This window comes from Grampus griseus (genome assembly GCF_964374135.1).
Source record: "Grampus griseus genome assembly, chromosome: 3".
Taxonomy (NCBI): Eukaryota; Metazoa; Chordata; class Mammalia; order Artiodactyla; family Delphinidae; genus Grampus; species Grampus griseus.
In genome coordinates this window covers 143,522,840-143,548,247 of record NC_139019.1, presented here as the reverse complement: position 1 = coordinate 143,548,247, position 25,408 = coordinate 143,522,840, and the positions used below count along the sequence as shown (strand labels likewise).

Genomic DNA, 25,408 nt, shown 5'->3' with positions numbered 1-25,408 from the left:
CTGGAGAAGGGGCTGGGGATGGGGATGGTGACAGTGAGCCTGGGAGAAGCCAAGGGGCCATGTGGGCGTGGCTTTCCCAGCCTGTGTCCCACGTCTGCTGCTGCAGCCCTGGAGACCTCCTGCCTTCGGATCCACCCCTCTCCACCCTCCACTAAACCACTTAAGGAGATTAATTTGTCTGCTGACTGAACAGTGGCACTAATCGCATAACCTGCTTAGTGTCTGGGCTCAGCCCGGCATCATCTGGCAGCGGGGAACGCTTCTGGAGGTGGCATGAAGAAACGCCGACCTGAGACGCGAGCGGGCTCTGGCCCCCAAGCTGCACGAACGTCGTGGCGGGAGGCAGGGGGATGGGGGTCGCTCCCTGCACTCGGTTGGGGTCCCAGCATCCCCGAGCCAGCTTATCGCAGCCTTTAGACAGGGAGCGCAGGGAACGCTTCTTGAGCCCTGTTAGGGGTACCACCTGCACACCCCTCCTCTCCAGGGAACAATTTTCTGCAGCTTGCCACCGGCTGCAGTAGGAAGCCTGTTTTTATTTTTGTTTGAGGGCACTCAGCAAGACTCCCTTCCCGGTGAGGGAGCCCCAGGGATCTCTCAGCTCCTCTTCTAAGGAAGCGGCTGGCATGCACCCAGCAGAGCCTTTAATTAACTGGGAAACCTCATCGTTTCCCCCTTGCTCCCACTGGCCCTTGCACACGAAGGAACTGATAGCTCCGGGTGCAGCGGCAGCCCTCCCACACATTCCTGGAGGTGACGGCTGAAGTGGGTTGAGCTTCTAGCTGGCCTCACGGGAGCCAGGACCAGGAGCCCTTTGCCGACAGAGCTGGCACGTGGCTCATTGTGGGTTCTGGGCAGGTGGTCCTAGAGCCAGTCCTGACTCTACCGCTTCACAGCAGTGACAATGACCTTGGACAAGTCACTTAACCTTGCTGAGTCTCATTCCTTTCAGTCTGTAAGAGGAAGATAATAATAGCCCCCACCTCATAGTGGTGTTGTGAGGCTTATGTGAGTAAGTACGCCTAACGGTGCCTGTTATCTTGCACACCTAAACTTGATAAATCACCCTGCTCAGTCCTGACCTTCATACCACAGGCATGATGGCATCAGCAAGCACCAGGAGTGTCTTAGGAATGAATACACAGAGCTGCCTCATGTCCTAAGGGGAGCACGATGATAAAGAGATTGGGCTCTGGGGTCAGAAACACCCAGATTCCAATCCCTGCTTCCCCACCTGCTGGGGAAGCACCTCTCTGAACCTCTGTTTCCTCATCTGTGAAATGGGTATAATGGAAGTAACCTATTTCATCATATAAAGCACATTGCTCACCACATAATGCACCCCAATGAATTTTAACTATTATAATTTATTATGTAGTTGTTGCTAAAGATAAAGATTTTTCTTGTAATAAATCTTAGCTGTCATCATCAGCTTCCGACCTGAATCTCAGTCCACACCATAATGCTCTTTTCTGACCCCGTGCAGAATGGGAGTCATATCATTCCCTGGCTTCAAACAGTCACACGGATCCTTGCTGCAATGAGGGTAAAACGTAAACTCCTTACGTTACACAACCCGTACTCTGCCCAATTCTCTGCCTTGTTGGTGATCTCCTCCCTCTGGCCCCTCTTGCAGCCCCTTGCTCCAGCCTCAGAGACTTTGCTCTTGCTTCTCCCAAGGCTGGCTCCCTCTCACTGCTCAAGGCTCCGTTCAAGTGTCGCCTTCCTTCACCACCCAATCTGAACTGGCAGCCCTCACCCAACCTGAAAGCCTCCATCACATGCCCTGTTTTATTTATTTATTTTTTTTGCGGTACGCGGGCCTCTCACTGTTGTGGCCTCTCCCGTTGCGGAGCACAGGCTCCGGACGCGCAGGCTCAGCGGCCATGGCTCACGGGCCCAGCCGCTCCGCGGCATGTGGGATCTTCCTGGACCGGGGTACGAACCCACATCCCCTGCATGGGCAGGCGGACTCTCAACCACTGCGCCACCAGGGAAGCCCTGCCCTGTTTTATTTTCTTCCTAGCACTTTTATTGGTCTGCTTGTACAGTTATTGTCTGTGCCTTCATTTGCATGTAGGCTTCACGGGAACCAGGACCTTGTCTGTCCTCCACGCTGCATCCTTGTGACTAACCCACATGGCATATCAGTTGAATGAAAGAATGAATGAATCCATGTTCACCCATTAGCACAGGACCTGGCATTTAGTTTCAGGAGGTACTTAATATCTGTTGCATGAATGAACCCACCATGGAAAACCCTTCGCTCAAGACCTAGACCATAGTAAACACATAATAAATACCTACTGAATGAATGAATCAATCAATATACCATGTAAAGATCTGGCACATAGAAAGCAGTCAGTAAATGTTGCCCATAGGGGCTTCCCTGGTGGCGCAGTGGTTAAGAATCCGCCTGCCAATGCAGTGGACGCGGGTTTGAGCCCTGGTCGGGGAATATCCCACATGCCGCGGAGCAACTAAGCCCGTGTGCCACAACTACTGGGCCTGCGCTCTAGAGCCCGCGAGCCACAACTACTGAGGCTGCATGCCACAACTACTGAAGCCCACACACCTAGAGCCCGTGCTCCGCCACAAGAGAAGCCACTGCAATGAGAAGCCCGGGCACCACAACAAAGAGTAGCCCCCGCTCACCGCAATTAGAGAAAGCCCGCGCGCAGCAACGTAGACTCAACGCAGCCAAAAATAAAATTAATTAATTTAAAAAAACCCAAAACCACGTTGCCCATAATTATCACTGGGGTCTGGAACTCGGACCTGAGCACAATTCCCACCCTCCTCCCTCCTGGAGGCTCCCGCCCTCCGGATGTGGTGCCCTGTACCTTGGCCCAGAGGCTTGCCCTCTGTTCCAGGTTCCTCCAGCCGGTACCTCTCCCGGGTGCTGTTGCCAAGGCTCAGTTCGCAAAGAGTGGCACTCAGCTCGGGGTCTTCAAACTCCAGGTTGCTCAGGAAGGCGTCTCCAGCCAGGAGGGGGTCAGCGATGAGAGGGGAGCAGGGCGGGGATGGGGAGGAGAGCGAGGAACGGGGGGACAGGGAGCTCATGGACTTTGGAGTGCCGGACAAGGAGCGCAGGGCCTGCAGGCGGCCGCCCCCCTCTGCCTTCTGGGTCTTGGCCACCTCGTCCTCGTGGATGGTGGTGATGCAGCCCGAGGGCCGGAAGCCCGTGGCCCCCTCCAGGAGCAGGAATTCCACCTTGCTCTGTAGTTCCGAGTCCAGCTGTTCGAAGGGGTCATAGTAGAGGTCGGTGAAGCTGGCTGAGGTGGAGGAGTCCAGGCTAGAGGCGGCCAGGGAGCCCCGGCTGGACGTGAGGGATCCGGGGCTGCTGCCCGAGGACAGGCTCTGCATGCTGCCAGAGAGGCTGGGGCAGGGGAGGGAAGGCGAGGACACAGAGTGGGTGGGCCGCCCCGAACTTCCCCCGAAAAGCACCACGTGCACTGAGAATGCAACATCTCATCAGACCCTCTTGACAGTCTCCAGGGTGGACCACGCATCCCCATTTCACTAAAGAGGATATCCCGAGAAGGCCACATAATTACGAGCTGGCAGAGCTGGGATTCGAACCCAAGCCAGCTGCCTTAAAAGTCCACTTTCTCCTCAATATCTCTGTTTCTCAAACCTCCACCAGCGGCATTCCATTTGCATATTTCTCCATATCTGAATGCAACCCCCAATAATGCCGCTTAATATTTTCCTTTAACTCAACTCACTTTTTACACGTTAATATAGTTTTCTGAAAAAGGAAACGTTATATCCTAAGTGTAATTTGAAAAGCATTGTCAACTGTTAAAAATATTTGATGAGAACAGAATGTTGTGATAAAATTCCAGCCACGTTGCCTACCGAGGCCCCAGCCTGAGGCCTACCCTCTCTGTGTTGTGCAAGTGGGCTGGAGAGACGTGAACAAGACACACTAGCACCCAACTGGGGCCTTCTGTTGTGTTGTCAGAGGACCAAGGAGGCTGTGGTCTGGGGAGGTGAAGGGCCCTGCCCCCAGCCACACCAGGCCCAGAACGAGTCCCCCAGATCATCCGTCTGCCTGCTCTGCTTCTAAACAGGCACGCTCAGGCCATGGAGGACACATGAAGGGCAGAAGCTGGGCTGGGCTGCCTCGAAACGCCTGCATATGGCCGTGCCCAGGGGAGCGCTCACCCCACTGCCTACTACTCACCTTTTCAGCTGGCAGTGCAGAGCTGCTACCTGCCGGGTGGCTTCCTCAAGCTCTCTCACCAGCTGGTTCCTCTTACTGTTTAACTTCAACCTGAAGGGAGAGAAGGCATGAGTGGGGAGCTCGGAGGGAACCCGCCTCCATCTGCCCATAAGAGGAATCACAGGCATGGGCTCACGGAGATGTACGCACAGACCCACAGACGCACACACAAGAACTTCCTGGAGGCATTATATTATGATGTTTGGAGAGGTATGGCCTCTACGTATAATCCTATAGTAACTGCTATATGCATCACCTGCTATATACCAGGGGCTGACTAGGAAACGTATAACATTGCCTTAAATCATTTGCACAATAACCCTGCATAGTAAGAATTTTTTTTTTTTGCGGTACGCGGGCCTCTCACTGTCGTGGCCTCTCTCATTGCAGAGCACAGGCTCCGGACATGCAGGCCCAGCGGCCACGGCTCACGGGCCCAGCCGCTCCGTGGCATGTGGGACCTTCCCGGACCGGAGCACGAACCCGTGTCTCCTGCATCAGCAGGCGGACTCTCAACCACTGCGCCACCAGGGAAGCCCAAGAATTTTTTTTTTTAACCATTAACCACTTTATATACGAGAAAACTGAGGTTCTTAGAGTTAAATAGTTTACTTAAAGCTAGAGAGTTACTGGCAGAATTAGGAATCCACCCAACCATCCCTCCCTACGCTGTGTAAAGACATGCAGAGAGAGAAGACCAAGTGAAGACACAGTAGATGACCATGTGTAGATGGCCATCCACAGACCAAGGAGAGAGATCTCAGGAGAAACAACCCTGCCAACACCTTGTCCTTGGACTTGTGGCTTCCAGGACTGTGAGGAAATAAGTTACCATTGTTTAAGTCATCCAGTTTGTGGAACTTTGGTTTGGCAGCCCTAACAAACGAATGCACCATCTTAGGGTAAAATATAGAAGGAAAAAAAAGGAGGGTCCAGGACTGAGCTCTGAGTCTGTCATCCCAAGGCTGAATGGATGGGCAATAGTCAGCCAAGGAGCTGAAAAGAGCAGTTCCAGAGAGCCTGGGGAGGATCCAGGTGAGCGTGACAGAGTCAGAACCCGGGAGCTAAGGCCTGCACCCAGGCATGCCCACACCAGAGCCCAATTCAGCAGCTCCCTTCCTGAAGGCAAAACCCTTGAGTTTAGAAGGGATGGCTGGATATAGGCTCTGCTCAGCCCCCAGTTTCTCCTGAAATTCCCCACGGGGGCAGCTTGGGTGGGCTCCAGAGAGGGTGCTGCTCCTTGGATCTGACAGGGAAGGAGCTCCATCACCCACTCATGACTTGGGCTGCTCTCCTGCATCCACTAGATTAGTGGCTCTCTGTCCGTGGCCCACAGAGCTCCCCCCGCAGAAGGGGAGGTGTGCTTATTAAATGCACATCCCTGGATTCTACTTAGATCTACTGAATCAGAAAGGCTAGGGGCAGCGCTCAGGAATCCGCGTCTTTTTTTTTGGCCACGCAGTGCAGCTTCCAGGATCCGAGTTCCCCAACCAGGGATTGAACCCGGCCCCGGCAGTGAAAGTGCCAGGTCCTAACCACTGGACCACCAGGGAATTCCCTGGAATCTGCATCTTTATTCCCTATTCCAGGTGACTTTTAGGCACAGTAAGATTTCCGAGCTGCTGCACTGGCTGGGGACTGTAAGGCAGGAACTGCGCCTCACTCTCTCAGCCCCTAGCGTGGCGCCCACCACATGGATGTGCTTGGAAAGTTACTGCTGAATGGAAGACTTTTCCCCAGTTGATGGGAGGGAAAGCTCATTTGCTCTGCTGAGAGACCTGGATGTTAAATCTCCCCTGGACAGGTATGTCCCACTGTTGGCATCTTATCCCCTTATGCCATCCTGCTGCAGGAGGAATGACTGACTCATTGCTCCCAGAGCACAGCCAACCCAGCCTGGGGCCTGGGAGGAAGAGTTCATTTCCATGGAAAAACCTAAACACGCCATCCCTCCACTGACACGCCCAAGGCCTCCAACACAGGCCCTGCCGTGAAGACCAGAGTTTGCTTGAGACACAACTGCAAAGTGATAAGGGAGGGGCAGGACCAGTCACTGGGGAACTGACCTTGTGAAATTTCAGAAAAGACCACGGGAGCCGCAGCCTCGGCATGGTTCTTGGCCAGCTCTGTCCCCAGCCCTGTTTTTCCAGAGTCCTGCCCGGGACTAGGGGGGCTGGCAGATGGAGCCCATAATGGACACGACTATGGAACAAAATCCCAGTTTTCAGCGCAATGGACACGACTATGGAATCTGACCCTTCATGAGAGCAAGACCTTGAAAGGGTGTGAGATCTGGGGTCAAGGCGCAGCCTGGACCACCATTTCCACCTTTGTTTTCCTCTCCCCTGGGAGGAGATCACAGAGGTGTGCTCTGGCAGTAAGTGCAGGTCCCCAGTAGAGCCCCAACAGGAGGCTGAGGGGACCGGGAGCCAGATGGCCTTGACCTCCCGAGCACAGGGGTGTAGCTACCAGCAGCCACACACAGACGCCGAGGCGGCCTCCTACAGGTATTGGGCTTCGCTGGCCATACGGTGTTTGCATGTGATGCCTGGCACGTGCCGGGAGGCCAAGAACACATCAAGCGCGGAAGCAGGCAGAGGACCCAGGAGGTGGGGCTGGAACCCCCACAAGCTGCGGCTCAGCGCCTGGGGTACTGGTTAAAGATGCAAGAGCCTGGGCTCCATCTCAGGCCTGAGAAATTGGTCCCTGGGCTGGGGGCAGGGAGTCCGCACTCTAACAGGCGCTGCAGCTCTCAGGAGTGCTGGGGAGGGCCCCTGGGGAGGGAGGAGGAAGCAGCGTGCAGGACGGGGAGTCCTGGGGGGACGTCTGTGCTTCTGATTGATTCGACACTGGGGTTTGGTAGGCCCTGTGGTGTGCTCTTCCTGGCCTTCTCAAAGGCACCTTGAACAGAGAGGCTGTTGTGTGAGGTGACGAGTCTAATACTCCCATGCTGAGAGACAGAGAGAGAGAAGAGAGAGAGGAGCATGAGAAGCAAAAAGAGAAAGAAACCTAGAGAGAGAACAAGAGAGTCAGAGGGATGAACACAGACAAACAGGGGGCCAGAGGCAGACAGCTGAACACGGACGAAGACGGCTGGGTGGGCTTTCTCCTCTCTTTCGTGCAGGAGGCTCACAGCCGTCAGCCCTGTCCCTGTCCTTCCCAAGGTTCTCGCCTCTTCCTGCCCACGTGCCCCCTGGCTTCTCTCTGCATGTTCCCCAGGGGACCTCGAGACACCTGCTCAGCAGCTGCCACGGCGTGGAGGTTCTGGCTTCCCTGGACGGGCCGTGCGAACTCACTGTTCCAGGGGAGCAATCAGACCTTTGAAAGACGGGGCTGAAGGCAATAACAAAAGACCTTCTAAGTGGGCAGGAGACTAAGGCAAGCATGAGCTCCAGAGCCAGCAAGCCTGGGCTGTGATCCCAGCTCTGCCATTTGGTGATGTTGGGTGAGCCTCAGTTTCCACAACTATGAAATGGAGATTAACCTCAGGGTTGCTGGGAGGTTTAAATGAGATGATATAGCTTACAGAGTCTGGTACTTAATGGTACATTTTGCATGTAGTATAGGGGTCTCTAAGAGAATATCCAATCCTAGTTTCGAGAAACCAAAATTCTGATAGCAGAGAAGAGCCTCAATTCACAATCTGGTCCAACCACCTGCCTTCAGAATATGTAAGTATTCAATGTAATTATCCTGTTTTTTTTTTTTTCCTATTAGGCCATTGAAGTCCATATTGGTCAATGACTTGCACAAGGTAGGTGGTGGGAAGGGTCTCTCTATTGACCCAACAAGGAGTAAGGTTGCCAGGGATCTGTTCTCTTCAGCTGTCGGCTGTGAGCATCATGAAAAGCTAAGGGCTTTCCAGTGATGGCTGTAGGGTCAGGGGCCCAGAGGACTGGTAGACAGATCAGGAGATGCATACAGAGGCCTGTAAGGGTCTGCCCGGGCTGGCGAACCATTTATGCATTCAACTAACACTAAAGGCACAAAGGTGTCTAGACACAGGCCTTGTCCCCAAGGTGCACAGACAGCCTTGGGGAAAGCAGGACAAAGTGTTGACACTGAGAGAGAATTCTAGAAGGTGCTTCCTAGGGTTACAAAGCACCAAATACTGAAGCCCTCTCCTCCTCCCTCTCCCACCTGCCTGGTGGGAGGTCAGTGCTTATCTTCCCAGGGGAAGATAAAGGAGAGGAAAGTGACATATCCCTGGTAGGAGTTCTGACAAGGGGCTTGGTGGGGAGAGATTCCCCACCATGGACCAGTCAATGGACTGTGTGATGTGGTTACAAGAGGCCAGTAAGAGGCTGGTCAACGTGCCCCGTCTGGCACCCCACCATGTGCAAATAGAGCTTACTCAGTTACTAGGGTGGGATTGCAAGCAGCGTTCCTCAGCACTCGGGAGGCTCCCTGAAGGCATCTTAGGACCCATGATGGGGTGATGCAAGGAGCCCAGCCAGGCACCTAGGATGCCTGGCCTGCTGCCACTGGGCCCAGACAAGTTTATCTGCTTGATAAACTGGGCTTCTGCCTCTGATTTCACTGGAAAGAGGAATTCCCTTGCTCATCCCTCTCCCCCACCTCCCCCTCCCCCAACAAAGTTTGAAAATCACCATCTTCAACTCCAGCTCCTTAAGGGCAGGGGCCTTGTTCAATAAAGTCTGCTGCCAAAAAACAAGTGAAAATAACTGAATAGATTTTAAGGGTATCAGGGCAGGGATCGTGACTTGTTCATTTCTGAATCCTCCAAATTGCCTTGCACACAAAATATGTGCAACAAGACGTTTCTTACACGAATGAATGAATAAACAACGGGCTGATGGACTGACTGAATGAATGAGAAACTGGGGATTGTAGGACCCACTGTGAACACGGAGTTGTGCTCTGTGCAATGTGGGTGTGGAGGCTGGTGAGACACTGAAGGAAGTAAAGTCTGTTATAAGGCTTCAACTGGAGAATGGAAACCAGTGGCTTTCAGGTTAAGTCAAGCCCACAGATGAAGCTGATTTAGCCCTCATGGTATTTAAAAAAATTTTTGGATTAGTTGCCAATATTTAAAAAACAAAATCCAAACAACTTTTTTCTTGAAATATGGGGGCCTCTGGCAGCCTGGGGCCTGCACCTCCACTGGCTGCAGACGGCGCCTGCTTTAGACAAGTGGGGTCTGTACCTTCCGGTCGCACATGGCCCACGGCCAGGTGGGCCTCTGGCATTTACATCACCTGCTTGACTCCTATAAACATCTCAGTTCGCGACCCCCATCTCAACCAGTGTATTTCAAACTGCAAATTGCAATTTGTTAGCATGTGGCGAAATCAATTTAGTGGGTCATGACCAGCATGAAAAGAAATGCAACATAAAAGAAAATATCACAGGGCTGTCACACAGAGAAAGAGTATGCACTGCTTTGTGAAACTGTTGTCTATGAGATAATACTACAATGTGAATCACTGTCACAAAGTTGCAGAACGACTGCTCTAAATTACATAGAGTTTATCTTAGGAGATAATTTTTGAAAACCTGCAGGTAAGCAGATTTTTTGGTAATGCGATTCCCTGTGTAAAGTTCTGGGGTAGCTGGATGCTGAGTCACTTCCCCAGATTCGTTACTTCGGAAAGCGGTGAGATCTTTAAACCGAGTGTCCTCGGGCTGGAGCCCAGGAACCCCAGGTTGTCCCCGTCACCTCTCCCCACCCCGCTGGGGGCCGGAGGACGGACCGGCAGCGAGGGTAGGGCCCCGGCCCCCCGGCCCCCGGCCCAGCCCCACCTCTCGGTCAGCGCCTTGCTCTGGGTGTCCCGGGCCGCCTGCAGGTCCTTCTCCAGCCGCTTCCGGGCCATCTCCAGCTGCTCCACCTCCCCCTGGGTCCACTTCCGGGGGCTGATGAAGCGCATCTCCTTCAGCAGCTCCTCCTTCTCGTTGATGAGGATCAGCCGGTCCCTCTCGGAGTCGAGCACTCCCGGCCAGGCCTCGCTGTCGAGCTTGGCCAGCTGGATCTTCAGGTTGGCGATCCTGCGGGCCAAGAGGGTGAGCGTGACTGGTGCGCCCAGGGCAATGCGGGAGCAGCGTGACAGACTGTGTTTCCAAGGTTACATGGTCCAAGGAGGCCATGCTGTTCTCAGAGCATCCTCTTTGACAGTGACTGACTTCCTTTGAATCAGTGTGTGGTCTCACGGAACAGATTTTCATCTAACAAACGTATGCGGTGCCTACCATGTGCCAACCGTGAGTAGGCTCTGCAGGGATAGGGTAGAGGCAGTGTCCTTGCCTGCAGGGACATGAAGCCCGATCCAGTAGAGGTGGATTCGTCACCAGGCAATAGCCTCCTACCACTAGCTAGGTAACCTTGGGCAAGTCTCTTCGTCTCTCTGAAGGGAATAACAAAACTTCCTTCCTTGTAGGGTAACGGCTGAAGGTTTTATGACATAATTCGTAAAATGTCCGAGCACAGCATTTCATGCTAAACAAGCACACAGTGAATGTTTCTGCTGCCACTTGCCTATTCCCTGTTTCGCTGCTTCTTAGGTGTGTAATGTTGGGCACACTCCCTGAGTCTTGTATATAAGAAAACAGTTACTCCTCCTTCAGAATTGGTGTGAAAATGAGCACTTCTGTGTTCAGTGCGTCTGGCACATAAGTGCTGAACCAGTGGCAGTCATGGGCCCACTACGACCACAGCAAATACTGCCATTGCTAACCTTGTGTTCTCAACTAGAAAGTGGCGGCAATACCCTGCGAACAGCTGAGGATTTGAGGTCAGAGGCTTTGGGTTGGAGTCTTGGCTCTGACCTTCTTAAGGAATCATTTAGGTAACACAAGCTTCTAGCACAGTGCCTGGTACACTGCAGGCCCTTAGTAAGTGTTACAGGAAGGAGTTGGGAGCCCTTCACTGCTTTGAGACACAGTATCCTCATCTGTAAGATGGGAATAGTGATGGTACCTGCAAGGTGGGTTATGAGGACCAAGTGAAAACGTACCATTAAGAGCTCTTTATATAATGCCAAGTGCTACATAGACATTAGGTATGATTATTGTTGAATCAAATTAAGATTCACAGTATTGCTAAGAGTATTGCTTCAAATATTTAAAAGCAATCATGCGATCCTTTAGGATTTAGTCTTTGCAAAGTGCTTTTAGCTATCACTGTCCTAGCCTCACCCCATCCCTAAAGGGCGGATAGGACCTGGTGGTAACCCTGTTGGACAGATGGCCAGAGAGGATATGGCTCACCTAAGACTGCAGGTCATAAACGTGGTCAATATCTGCTGAGGTCCCAGACCTCTGGACCCTCAGTTAAATCTTTTTTTTAATTAAATAAATAATTAATTAAATAAATAATTTGCTGCGTTGGGTCTTTGTTGCTGTGCGCAGGCTCTCTCTAGTTGCGGGCAGCGGGGGCTACTCTTCGGTGCGGTGCGCAGGCTTCTCATTGCGGTGGATTCTCTTGTTGCGGAGCACAGGCTCTAGGCACGCGGGCTCAGTAGTTGTGGCGCGCGGGCTCTAGAGCACAGGTTCAGTAATTGTGACGCACGGGCTTAGCTGTGCTGCGGCATGTGGGATCCTCCTGGACCAGGGATCGAACCCGTGTCCCCTGCACTGGCAGGCGGACTCCCAACCACTGCACCACCAGGGACGTCACAGTTCAATCTTATCTGCAAACAATGTGACCAAACTCAAAACACTGTTCGGGACAAGATCTCCATGCTGTGTAGTGAAAATTCCATACAGAGAAACACATCTACATGTGCTCATTCCCCAGCCAAGTGTCTCAGCAGGGATTCTCAGAGTTAATTAATTTAAATTCCATATTCACATATACAGCAATCCATCAAAACTGGCTTTGGGATAACTCTGTAGCTGCTGTTATCCAACCAGCTGCTTCAAGGATAGAGTGGTATGGCCAGGTCTGGCAGGGGCTCCACTACACATGGGACATTGAAGGGGTAATTGATGCTTTCTTGGATGTACTTTCTGGTGGCGTTTTCCTTATGCCAGTGATCCCTAAACTTTTAGCCATACATCCTTAGGAGAATCTGATGAAATGTGCTAGACTCTCTGCCAAGAAACACACATGTGACAAAACTTGGCATACGATGATCAGACCTTGCGTTATATAGCCACTTGCCCTCCTGCTTCAAGACCTGCAGCCTCTGCTTTCCCATTCAGCAGGCTGCTCTATTCTTTACACTTGACACATTTTTGACCGGAGATGTATTACGGCCACAGGCATTAGTTTCTGCAAAAATCCCACGGTCAATCATGCGCTCAACTACCTTTGGGTGAAGGGGGAGGCACAAAGCTGGATAAAGGACGAGCCAGGAAGCTCTGTGATGAGAAGTTTAATGGCTCAACCCCAAAGGGAAGATTTCAGTCCTTTCATTTCTCCATAACAGATCATCTAAGATAGGCATTCCAGCAAACTGGAACAGATCCAGGGTTCAGAGTGGTCGCCTTCAGAGGGGACAAGAAGTGGTTGTCCAAACGTAGAAATCGTGCTGTTTTGCTGGACCTCTAGGGGGAGCTGAAATAGTGCACAGGATGTGTTTCTTCCCACCTGAACTGTATCCAATTTCTCCTTCTTTTGTTAAAAATATTCCAAATTTCCTTTGGGAAATCAGTCCTCCCGTACTTTCAAGTCACTTGGTTCCCACAAAGCTGACCTCAGTCCCCTTCCCAGAGTCGTGCATGTGACCCATGCTTGGACCTTCACAGAATTCTTATTCCTCCCACCCTGCAATAGTGATTGGTTCTCCCAGAAAATCCAGTGAGTTTCAAACCCAAAGTTTGTTAAAACAGTTGTGAAAGGTAGGTCCTCTGGGGTTTCTAACCTGGTAGTATGTAAGCCTAGAACTGCTGGGGGTCATCTTTCTGCTTTGACAGGAAAGTCTGTCAACACAAAGGCAAGCAGGGCTAAGAAAAGGAGAGTGTTTGAGTCTATGTGACATCATTGGAATCCCTGGATCCAGCTGTGCCTGAAGCTGGTTACTGCAGCACTTTGGAGTTCAATAACCAAAAAATTTCCTTTTTTGCATCTTCTATTGAATAGTTTCTATCAGATTCCTGTCCATATGGCGTGGACCGTTACAGATGCTCTAAAAATGTCAGCTTTGATTACTATTTTAATTTTATTTGTGGCAGTGGAACCCAGCTGCTTAGGATTCTGTGAAGCCACAGAACATCTGAAGTCCCTGGTGTCTACACAGTTTAAAAACACAGCTTGTTCCCAGTTGGGCAGGAGACACTGAAGTGGGTAGTATTCGTAGTCTTTTTAGCCTGTTGCTAAAACCCCAGCTGTGCTCCTTCACACCAAACTACTTGTACGATTGTTGGTAAACCTTGATTTTAGAGGTTGAGTTTCAGGCGGGCAAGTGGAAAGATTATGAGGCTTTGAGGTTTAAAGTATGGTTCAAAACATAGTTCCATTCTTCATCTAGCTAAGTGTCCCTGGTTGAGTCATTTCCTGAGTTTCAGAGAGGATTAAGGTATGAAGATGATAATACCTTCACAATCTTTGTGAGGATTAAACATGATGAGATGTGTAAAAAGCAGGCACAGAGCAGACACTCTACAATGGTAGTTATCATTGTTGGGGCCATCCTACCCCCAGACCCCAGCCTCTAGTTACCTTCTCTTAGCCTCTTCATATCGAAGGCGCAATCTCACCTTCTCCGCCAACTGATTGTTGCTGCTGGTGCCGAACTGGAGGAAAGAACGAGTCGGGAATTATATGGCTATTGTGGCCAGTGCTGAGCTGGGTTTCAGGAGCTCATGAGAGACTTGACAGCTTGTGTGGGAAGTAGCTAAAAATAGTCCCCAATTACTGAGCTGGCTGTGTGAATTGCAGGGAAGCTAGTTAGGGGAAAAACACTTTCTTTCCTTAAGGCATGGGAAGAGCCCCAAACTCAGACATTTAACACTTCTAGAAGAGAAGCCGAGGGCCCAGAATATCATCTTGCAGCCCCAAATGGCTTGGAGGCCATTCAAGCACCAGAAGCATGGCGGACAGCTGGTCAGGAGGAAACACGGACAGCAAATACACAAGACAGCCGTTCTGGGCGTGCTGCGGAGGGGGCCCACCAGACACTCAGGGAGCCTGCAGTCAGGAGTGCAACACTGAGTGAGTGAGAGGAAGGTCCCAGAACTTGGAAGAAGGCACACAGTTCCTTCACAAATACTTCGGCCCACGGGTGGCTTGTAGCTGGACACATGGGTGGTGTGGGGAAGGAGAGCGCGGCCCCGTTTGCCACGCCACGCTCTGTCGGGAGTGGCAAGAAGCTACAAGGCTCACCCCATCAGACGTGAACACAGCTTCCCCTCACAAGTGGGAACACGACTATGGAGACCAGACAGAATAGCATTTAGCCATGGAGGCTGGTTCATTCAATGTCACCTGCTCTAGGAAAACAAAAGCTCTTCAAAGTTATGGATTGCCGTGGGTCAGTCCTGCTCTAAGAGTTTCAGGAGCGATGTCTGGGACAGCACTTGCACTATTCATTACTCTGACCGGGCTGAGCTTTTGAACTGGGAGGCAAGCAGCTGTCTGAAAGCTGTATGCATTGTTTTGGGATGAACAGGAGGGAAATATCCTGTTTCCCAGCTGGTGAAAGAACAACAGAATGGCGCTGCAAATTAGCACGAAGGAAACCAGAGAAAGACGCCTGGTCCTTCAGACATACTTTCTGTGCAGCATCTAGAGATGCATTCACGTGGCCAGGGAGTCAGTGCTGGCTTTTTCTCCACATCATCATCTCATGTCATCCGGGGGCCAGGAGGTCTGCAAGAGAACGGAGCTCCAGAAGGCTGAGTTAGCAGCCAGGCCCATAGACATTCACCAGCCAGCTCCTCAGGTGAGTCACAAGAAGGGTACTCTGTCCCTTGGGGGCCCGCAGCAGCAGCACACGCTGTCTACTCACACTTCCTGAGATGTCCGTCTGGGAGCTCACATCCAGGTACTGTTTCGGCAGCGGGAAACCTGAACTCTCCAGAGAGCTGCTGCTGGACCACAGGTCAGAGTGAGACCCTCTGTCGGTGTGGAAGCCGTCCTTCAGCATGGCGAGGCTCTGGAACGGAGGGCAGGGTTGGCGACGCACCCTCCTGGGAGGGAGCTCTGGGCCTGTCACTCTCTGTGAATCTACTAGGAACCCAAGCTCCTCCTAGACATCCCACGTAGCCTGTAAAGAGCTACTAGTGAGGAGGTGCCAAGCACTGGGCCAGGCCCTTTACATGGGGTCAACCAGTGTGGACACCGGCCCTGGAGACACACGAACTGAGCTGGAACCCCTGCTCTGCTACTTCCTAGCTGTGTGGTCTGAGCTTGTTGATGAAGCTCTCTGTGCCTCAGTTTCCTCTCCTGCAAAATGGGAATAATCACGGGTCCTATCTCACAGGGCTATCATATTGATGAAACGAGATGACCGGTGTAAAGCACTAGTTCAGTCAATACTCAATAACTGTCAGCTCTACCATGATCTGATTTAATCCTAATCACGGTCCTGCGAGGAGTAACCTATGATTATCCCCCATTTTATCCACGAGGGAGTTGTTACAGGGAGAAGCTGGCAACTGACAGAACCAGGATTTGGTTTTGGTCTATCCGACTTGGTACTCTTAACTGCTAAACACGATCGGAACATGCCTCACTGTCTGCTAATGTCTTGTCACTGGGCTGCAGTCCTGGGCAGGAGCTATGAAATTATTCTGTTTCTCACAGAGTGCAAAGCTTCCTTCACCAACTCATTTACAGTGTCTCTGAGCTTGACTGCTCATCTGCCGATGGGAATGAAAACAGAATATCTCAGAGGTCAAGGAGGCTGTTCCTTTGAGGGTAGGTGGGATGTACAGGGGTTAAGAGAATGGGCTTCTGAGTCAGTTGTCCATGGGTTTGAATCTTGGCTCTACCACTTACTCTCCGATCTGTGCAGTCTTTTGCTGTATGACGGAGATAACCTAGCACTGATGTAAGGGATACGTGAGGAACAGTGCTTGCAAAGTGCTTGGCACTACTGCCTGAGAGATATTAAATCGTATCTGTCATCCTTTGTCACTTCCCAGCACAGAGTTGGAACATGAAATGAAATGCTTACAAAGATGCTACATTTTGATGTCGAGGTGATGTTGAAACCACCTCCCTCCATTTGGTTCTGTGCAAAATAAGCCAGATGGCTAAAGCTAGTGGCAAGGAGGTGGCCTTTAGACTAGACCAGAGAGCTCCTGTTCCAGCTCTGCCATTGACACTGGCTGTGTGACCTTAGGCAAGTCACTTCATGCTTCTGAACCTCCATTTCCTCCTCTATAAAAATGAGACTAAAAGCCCAAGAGAACTAGTGAGGAGAACTCACAGATCTTGCAGCATGTGGAAATAGCCCACATGAGTCCTGGCGTAGGAAGGTGCTCAGGAGAAGCTGGGATGGGGCCCACATCACTGGGAACTCTCGTACCTTAATGAGATCTTGCTTTTCCTTTTCTCCACAGGTGATGGCCTTTTTGATGGCTTTTGTTTCTCTCAGGACAGCCTGCGCTTCGTCCAGTTTGTAGCTGCCCTGAGCATCAGACATTTTCTTATCGATTCTAGGAGACAGTCAACAGGAAAGGTCAGACAGAGAGAGACAGGCCGAGGGATGGGGTTTCCCCAGAAGAAAAGCATAGACCATAGTGCTTCAGTCCTGGAAGAAGTCTCCTCTCTTCCCTGCATACCCTTCTTCCCCAGGTCCTGCCTATTGGATAAGGCACAGAAGGTCCCTGTCAAACTGCAAATGTCCCATAGTGTGGGGCTGCAGAAGCAACACCATTCTTGAAGTCAACTCTTACAGGAAGCCTTCCCTGATTACATCCTTGAGCCAGGCTTGAATATGTTTGTGTAGTTTTAGTATCTGGCATGGAACAGTCCTTTTCTTCCCCCTTAACGTTATTTTGTTTTATTTTACTTTATTTATTGAATGAAAGATTCTTTAAATTCTATAGTACCTGACAATTTTCAAAGTTTCACCCACATGATTTCATATAATCCCATAATAACCCTTTTATCTCCCTACCTCTATACTGCCCCTTCCTCCTCCCCTCTCCCCACTGGTAACCACTAGTTTGTTCTCTATACCTGTGAGTCTGCTTCTTTTTGTTTTATTCACTAGTTTGTTGTATTTTTTAGATTCCACATATAAGTGTTATCATACAGTATTTGTCTTTCTCTGTCTGACTTATTTCACTTAGGGTGTTGCTGCAAATGGCAAAATTCCATTCTTTTTCATGGCTGAGTAGTATTCCACTGTATACAGTATATATACCACATGTTCTTTATCCATTCATCTGTTGACAGACACTTAGGTTGCTTCCACACCTCAACAATTGTAAGTAATGCTGCTATGAACGTTGGGGTACATGTATCTTTTTGAATTAGTGTTTTTTGGATATATACCCAGGAGTGGAATTGCTGAGTCATATGATAGTTCTGTTTTTAGTTTTCTGAGAAATCTCCATACTGTTTTCTACAGCGGCTGCACCAATTTACATTCCTACCAACAGTGTAGGAGGCGTTCCCTTTTCTCCACATCCTCACCAACATTTGTTATTTGTGTTCTTTTTGACGATAGCCATTCTGACAGGTGTGAAGTAATAGCTCATTGTGGTCTTTGATTTGCATTTCCCGATGATCTGCAACGTTGAACATCTTTTCGTGTCCTTTAATCTGGCTCTCTCAACCTCAGGATTCTTGGGGCTAGACTCTTCTTTGTTGTCGGGCTGTCCTGCGCATTGTAGGCTGTTTGGTAGCACCCCCGGTGTCTGCCCACTAGATGCTAGCAGCATCCTGACCTTGAGTTGTGACAACCAAAAATGTCTCCATCCTTTACCTCACGTCTCTTGGGGGAGAGGAGCAAAGTCATCCCTGGTGAGAACCACAGGGATGACTTTGCTCCTCTCGTTAATGGCCACAGGGAAGGAAAGGTTAGAAGGATGCAGAACTCCCAGCCCTACCACTTAGTAGTGTGACCTTGGGCATGGCCCTCACGCACATGGAGCCTCAGTTTCCTCCTCTGAGAAAACCTGGATAATGTCATCTTGCCCGGCCCATGTTCACAGAGCTGTGAGGAAATGTCAAATGGGAAAAGGATGGAACATCAGGTGGGGAACTAGGGAGTACCAGGCAAATGTGAGGAGTTAGAATACTTCCATCCTTGGGAGCTTCCTAGCTGATCCAGGCCCTACACACAGGTTCGTTCTGATGGGGGACGATGGGAGTAAAAAAGCCAAGGGGAATGGTGTCGTTTTCTGAAGGTCAGACAAATCAGAGGTGGTGGGGAGCCCAGCCCTCTGGGGAAGGAAGGCTGTGCGTGGAAAAGGTTCTGAAGGGCAGAGAGAAAATTTAACTGCTTCACACTTTCATCAAAGGCTAGGGCCGAGGTTTCAGTTCCCGGGGAAGAAAAGGAAGTTTTACAGGCTACGGGAACACCACAAACCCATTATTTCAGGATGAGAAACCACTCGTAGGCATTCCTTTCTGGTTTCCTGCTAGAGGCCAAAGTGTCCTGGGCTAAAAATAACCTGACTGGGGAATCACAGGTTGCCATCCTGGCCTCATTGTCGGGGCCTGTGAGCAGGGGAGTGGGTTGGTAGGGGGTGGGGGGAAGATGCGGTCTCAGCTCGGCCCTCCCCCTTCCGTTATTTCAGCCTCCTCCGTGTGGGGAAGACAAAGCCCCAGTTATGTCTTCCCACTAAAAATAGCCTGTCTGTTCCTTTCGAGGACTTGGGCCTGGGCAAGCTTGCCCGGTCGGCTAAGACTGGTCTCAGATTTAGTTTGAAAAATTAGTCTACGGGAGCTTTTCCCCAGCAGAGCCGAGTGTCTGGGACCGGAGGTGGCCCTGCCCCAAATGGGAAAGGGGTGCAGGGGAGACGCGGTTTGCTTGAACAGGGCTGGGGGCTCTGGGGAAGGGTCTGTGCCCGGCTGTCCTCTGCCAGCTGGGGGAGGGTGGCTTTGAATCCTCAGGAAGGGACAGACATGGTCTGTCTGCCAGGCCTCGGCCTCCTCAGGCGCCTTCTACCTGATGGCTCCCGGCGGCCTTAGCAACCCAGCCTCTGGAATCCGGCTCCAGAGAGTAGCCGGGAGAAGGAACACTCTTAGGACTGGGGAGCGGGGGAGGAGAACAAAGGGTTACTATTATGCACCCAGTGAATGAATCTTTTTTTTTTAAGGGAAAGAAAAGTTGCGTGGTTGGTGGGAAGGAGAGGGTGTGTTTTGGGATTTCCAAATTACACAGCTGTCCTTTCTCGCAGCACTTGAGAGACTCACACACCCGGCAGCCACAGGGCAGCCACAGAGACGCAAGGCAAAGGCTCTGACGGCGGCCGACTCCTCTTGGACTTGTCCAGACAACCCTCACCTGGGCAGGGTGGCCCTGGGGACATGCAGAAAGATGCTGTCCTGCCCTCCTCCTCCCACGGGGCTGGTGGGCCTAGACTTCCCGTTGATGAGGGCTCAGGGCAGCTGACAGGGCCAAATCCCAAGCTTTGGGCTTGATTTTTCTTTTCGGGCTCCTCTACGAGGTATGCTTCAATCCTCAGCCACCTTTTTGCTTTTTAAAACTGGGTTTGCTGACCATGAAGTGAACAAAGGGATGAGTTTCAGCTTCCCCCAGGTTCTGAAAAGAGAGGAGGCCACGAAGTGACTGGGTCATCCCCCACTAGACACTTTGAAAAGGGTCCCAAGCGAGAGGGTAAGGGACCTGATGTTTTCTGGGTCTGGGGAGGGGGTCATCTGGGATGATACCAGGAAGGGAGGTATTAACACACGAGCTTCAAAATCCAAGAGTCCCGGGTTCCAAACCAAGCTCTGACGCTCACAAGCTAGGGGGTCTCGCAGGTCTATTTTCAGCCCCATCAGTGAGGCCGAATAAAAACTGCTCTTAAAGGGAGTAGAGACGAGGAGACGGGTACACAAGCACATACCCAGCGCGGCCTCGAGCCCAGGGAGGACACAGAGTTCATCTGAGTTCCTTCCCAAGCGCAGGCAGGCAAGTAGCTAGAGGTCACCACCCTCTTCCGCTCACTGGGCTCTCCCTATGTGCCAGGCAGAGTCACGCGCTCCATGTGGATTTTCCAATTCAATGTTTACAATAACTTATTTTTCAGATAAAGAAACAGGAGCTCAAGGGGGTTAAGCCACTTTTCCACGTTCCCAGGGAACTGAGATTTGAACCTAGGCCATCTGTCCCTTGCGGCAACATCCCTAACCCTCTCTGCCAAGGTGCCCATTAAAGCAGAATGGTTTCACTTCTTCCACAGTGAACACGGGGCCGGCTTCCGGCCAGGAGTGTGGGTAGCCAGAGCCGCGATGCAGTCTTATCTGGGCCCCATATCAAACGGGCGGGCGAGGGAAGGGGAAAGAAAGGAGGTTTGTCTTCGGGGTTTCAGCGTCAGCTTACCAAGCAACAAGAATTTTCAATGCTGCTGCAGGGTGACAAAGTGGTAAAACAGGTTTGTGGTGGCTCGGAGGATAATGGGAAGTGTTTTAACCCGAAGCTCCAGAGGATCCCAGAGTGGGGAGTGGGGAGGCGGGAGAGGAAAGGGAAGGGCACCTGCGCTGAGAGTGAGTAGCCCTTAAACTATGTGCTCAGAAGCTGCTCCACTAAGGAATTTTCGGAAGTCACAGTACTGCCCTCAACTGTCCTTGGCACCACTGGTGATTACGAAGAAGCGTAAAGCACGGCCCCTTGTCCTAATGAGACTAGGACCCGGTTTGAGAGACGGGATTGGCATATGTATATATACCTACCGAAATAACATATATCTATAGAAACACAAATATATAAACACAAAGCCATAATACAGAACACAAAAAGGTACTCTACACAATCTATAATCCAAAGCCATACTTCCTTCTACCCTGTGTTCTGGAATGGGCAGGGGGGGGGGGGGGCGGGGTCTGGGGAGTGGGGAGATGTGAATAAGAACCAACCGGCCCCTCGACTGGTGGTCACAGTTTGCTCGATTAATTGGACTTGGAGACGGACACCCAAAGGCTCGGGGCTGTGGCCACAGAGTGGTGAAGAGTGGACTGAGGTCCAGGGAATGAGGTAAAGGTACAGTCAGGGCTTCCCTGGTGGCGCAGTGGTTGAGAGTCCGCCTGCCGATGCAGGGGACACGAGTTCGTGCCCCGGTCTGGGAAGATTCCACATGCCGCGGAGCGGCTGGGCCCGTGAGCCATGGCCGCTGAGCCTGCGCGTCCGGAGCCTGTGCTCCGCAACGGGAGAGGCCACAACAGTGAGAGGCCCGCGTACAGCAAAAAAAAAAAAAAAAACTGGCTGTACTCCTTGGAGCTCCCACGAGGGCTACCAGGCACCTCTGTAATGACCATCCCGTAAGCCCATCAGATGTACTGAACATGACTCAATGCACAAGTCTCGATGATCCCCCTGGTTAACAATGACAATAAGCTAACTCTTAGGGGCACTGACTATGTGCCCATCTATACAACGGGGTCAGCTAAAAGAGCACTGCTTACAGAGTTGTGATGAGGTCACCCGTGCAGAAATACTGAAAGTCCTCCCTGGCACAGAGTATCTGCTCAACAAGTCTTAGCTAGTACGATCATGAGAGTGACAATGAAGACATCTTCTCTAAGGAAACAACAGAGCTGTATCTTGCTTGGCTGCAAGTCAGCTTCTAAAAGTGAAAATTACATTTGGTCAAAGTTCTGGAAACCCCTGCAGTCACCCATAAGCACAGCATGCACGGCATGGTGCCCACTCTCCTCATAATTCGTTTGTTGTGGAAGAGACCCTTGTTCCTTCTGGGGAGCTCACTAGCTGAAGTCGTTGCTCACTTTTAGGGGCCATGGAAAGAGGCGGTTTTGTCTGTGTGCGTATCAGACTCTCCCGGATCTACTGGAGGGGATGAGACTGCTGCACAGAAATGCCCAACGACGCTTGTTTCTATGACCGGCTGGTAAAACTCAACTGAATGGAACAGACTTTAACGGCTTCGGGAATTCAGAGGACGATGAGAACCAGGTGGTCTGAAATGATTCCCCTTTTCTCTTTCCAAACCTCAATGTTGGGTGACAGTAAATGCCAGTGGAATAGAACTGGAATCGAATGATTAGAGAGCCCCATTTCGAGGAGGATGGAGAGAGACTGAAGGGGAGGGGGACAGAGAGGACAGGAGGGGAGCACGGCTTGGGGGCAATCCCCATGCCCCACACTGCAGGGTGGACTTACTTCTTCAGTGTCTGAAAGCCACGCTCTTTGAACTGTAGCTCCTGTTGGAGATGAGCCATCTCTCTCTTCAGCTTGTTAACCTGGATGGCAGAAGACCACACACGGGGCTGGGTCAGAGGTTGGTATCAATCCAGAGTCCCCCACTGCCCCTGCATAATGATCAGGTCAACATCCCTCGGGCCCCCCTCACTGATGTCGCCTGGGTCTCAGCAGCTGTGCATTCGGTTGGCGTCCCAGTCCAGCTGTCCTGCAGGTCATTCCTAGCTGCCCTTGCGCCAGAGAAACAGGCAGCGGACAGGAGCTGGCTAACCTCTTTCATGCCACCTCACCTCTGTGAGCCTCCCCTTCCTATTCTGACAGATGAGGAGAATAGCAATTTCCTGGGTCGTGCATTACTTAAAGCAGGCACTGGATATGCTAGTGCATGGAGGTAAGAGGCAACGTGGTAACTTTACAGGCAAGACACGGCCAGGGAGCCAGCTTCAGCCTGCAGGATTGCTTTGTTTGGCTTGCAGTGCTATTAAATTTTTAAAAATTAGTTGCTAATGATTAAATATTGAGATGTTTCATATACTTGGCCTAGATATACAGTTCTTTTCTAAAAATACTGGAAGATCTGCCAATGCGGAGCCTACATTCCAGCATGGCCATAAGAGCGTAGGGCTGAAATTCCACTACCCCTTTAGACAGGGCCCACCCCCTAGGCTACACAGTCCCCACTACTCCCTACTGCCTCACTGCCAGCCCCCGCCCCCCTTTCATGTGTTCTTGCAGGCATCTGAATTTTAGTGCACCTATGTGAAGGTGCACTAAACCAGTGTTCACAACACTGACTTCACCTTGAGCAAGTCATCTGACTGCTGATCCTCCGTTTCCACATCAGTCAAGGGGGAATAAAAATATCTCTCCCCCTAAGGTAATCAGGAAGTAATCAAATACAGTACTGCAGAATAAGCAGTGGTTAGCAAGACAGCATCTTTTTTTTTTTTTAAGATCTTTTTGATGTGGACCCTTTTTAAAGTCTTCATTGAATGTGTTACATTATTGTTTCTGTTTTATGTTTTCGGTTTCTCAGCCGCTAGGCATGTGGGATCTTAGCTCCCCGCCTAGGGATCAAACCCCGGCCACCTGCATCGGAAGGCGAAGTCGTAACCACTGCGCTGCCAGGGAAATCCCAGCAAAATAGCTCCTTACACTAAAAACTTCAAAGTAAGCCTTGAGTCCCTGTGACCTTGGGCAAGTCACTTAGTCCCCCCCTAAGCCACTGTCGGCTCATCTTCAAAATGCAGATATTGACAGTGGCTACTTCGTGGGGCTGTCTCAAGGGCATGACGTAGAACTCGTGAAGCATTTAGGGCTACTCCTGGCATAGAGTGAGTGCTTGAGAAAGGGTGGCTGCTATCACCATTACTATTACAGAAACGACGGCTACTACTGCTACTATTGTCATTATTTAGAATCTTGTTAGTCAGCACTGGCTGCCGCTGCCTGGTTGAAGCATCTCCTCTGCTCTTGTGGGTGGGCTAGTAGCCTAAGGCTGCTCAGTGACCCCCATCAACAGTATAAGCAAAGAGGACCTACCCGGGATTTTGCTGTGGCAATTTCAGCCTTCAGGATCTCAGGGTCATACTTAGAGCTGGATGACGAACCGGAGACCACTGCAAGGAAAAAGGAAAAAAAATCTTCTATAGAAGAAACACATTTTGGTCAAGTTGGCTTATTTGGCCATCTAGGTAAACCCAGAAAGGAATGACGATTAGTGAGCAACCTGAATGTCCAACAAAGGGGAATTTGTCAAATAAATACGGTACACATATAAAACGGGGACTATACAACTTAAGTGATTTAAAACGATGGTGTTGAAGGATACTGAACATTTGGGAAATGTCCAAAACTTACTGTTATATAAAAACAATAATTTACAAAAAACCACAAAGAAGGAATAAGTTAAATTTGTAAAATATACACAGTTAACAAATACACACACACACACACACACACACACACACACACATCTGGAAAAAGACCAGAGAGAAATATAGCAAAAACATAATACTGCTATCTAGAGAGATTTGAATGATGAATAACATTCATTTTCGTCTTTGTATTTTTGTCTTTGCTACATTTTCTAACACAAACATACAATTTTTAATCCGAAGGAATTACTAAAAATATTTATTGCACTCTACAATATTAATGTACATTTGAAAAGGAAAATAAATTACCTGTAACACTATCACCCTAATACAATTACCTTCTCTCCAAGTTACCATCCAACGTTTATCTACAGTTCTATCATGTACAGTCATACCTCAGAGATACTATGGGTTTGGTTCCAGACCACCGTAATAAAGCGATTATCGCAATAAAGTGATTATTGCAATGAAGCGAGTCACACGAATTTTTTTGTTTTCCAGTGCCTAAAAGATCTATGTTTACACTATACTGCAGTCTATTAAGTGTGCAATAGCATTATGCCTAAAAAAAGTACATATCTTAATTAAAAAATACTTTATTGCTAAAGAATGCTAACCATCATCTGACAACGCCAGGTTGCCACAAACCTTCAGTTTGTAAAAATCACAATCTGTGAAGTGTCAATGAGGTATGCCTTTAGCTGTAATCTTACTGCGTTTTAAAAGCAGTATTTCTTTGTGTCTTGATAAAGGATTTTAAGGCTTACAAAAATGGACACAACAGAGTGATCCATTTAAAGTAAGGAAAATGAGGGCTTCCCTGGTGGCGCAGTGGTTGAGAGTCCGCCTGCCGATGCAGGGGACACGGGTTCGTGCCCCGGTCCGGGAAGATCCCGCATGCCGCGGAGCGGCTGGGCCCGTGAGCCATGGCCGCTGAGCCTGCGCGTCCGGAGCCTGTGCTCCGCAACGGGAGAGGCCACAGCAGTGAGAGGCCCGTGTACCGCAAAAAAAAAAAAAAAAAAAAAGTAAGGAAAATGAGACAAGGGACAATGAAAGTGAGGAAGCCA

The 25,408-nt window shown here is 50.5% G+C and overlaps 1 protein-coding gene across 1 annotated transcript in view; it reads right to left on the bottom strand.

Annotated features, from left to right (window-relative positions):
- Positions 1 to 25,408, bottom strand: part of WWC1 (WW and C2 domain containing 1) — a 153,327-nt gene that overhangs the window by 30,956 nt on the left and 96,963 nt on the right. The window contains exons 4-11 of the mRNA XM_082652472.1: positions 24,007 to 24,083; positions 22,426 to 22,505; positions 16,657 to 16,786; positions 15,133 to 15,279; positions 13,845 to 13,918; positions 9,989 to 10,231; positions 4,187 to 4,276; positions 2,841 to 3,376 (exon numbers count right to left, since the gene is read on the bottom strand). Coding sequence (XP_082508598.1) covers positions 2,841 to 3,376; positions 4,187 to 4,276; positions 9,989 to 10,231; positions 13,845 to 13,918; positions 15,133 to 15,279; positions 16,657 to 16,786; positions 22,426 to 22,505; positions 24,007 to 24,083 — 1,377 coding nt within the window. The remainder of the gene's footprint in view (positions 1 to 2,840; positions 3,377 to 4,186; positions 4,277 to 9,988; positions 10,232 to 13,844; positions 13,919 to 15,132; positions 15,280 to 16,656; positions 16,787 to 22,425; positions 22,506 to 24,006; positions 24,084 to 25,408) is intronic.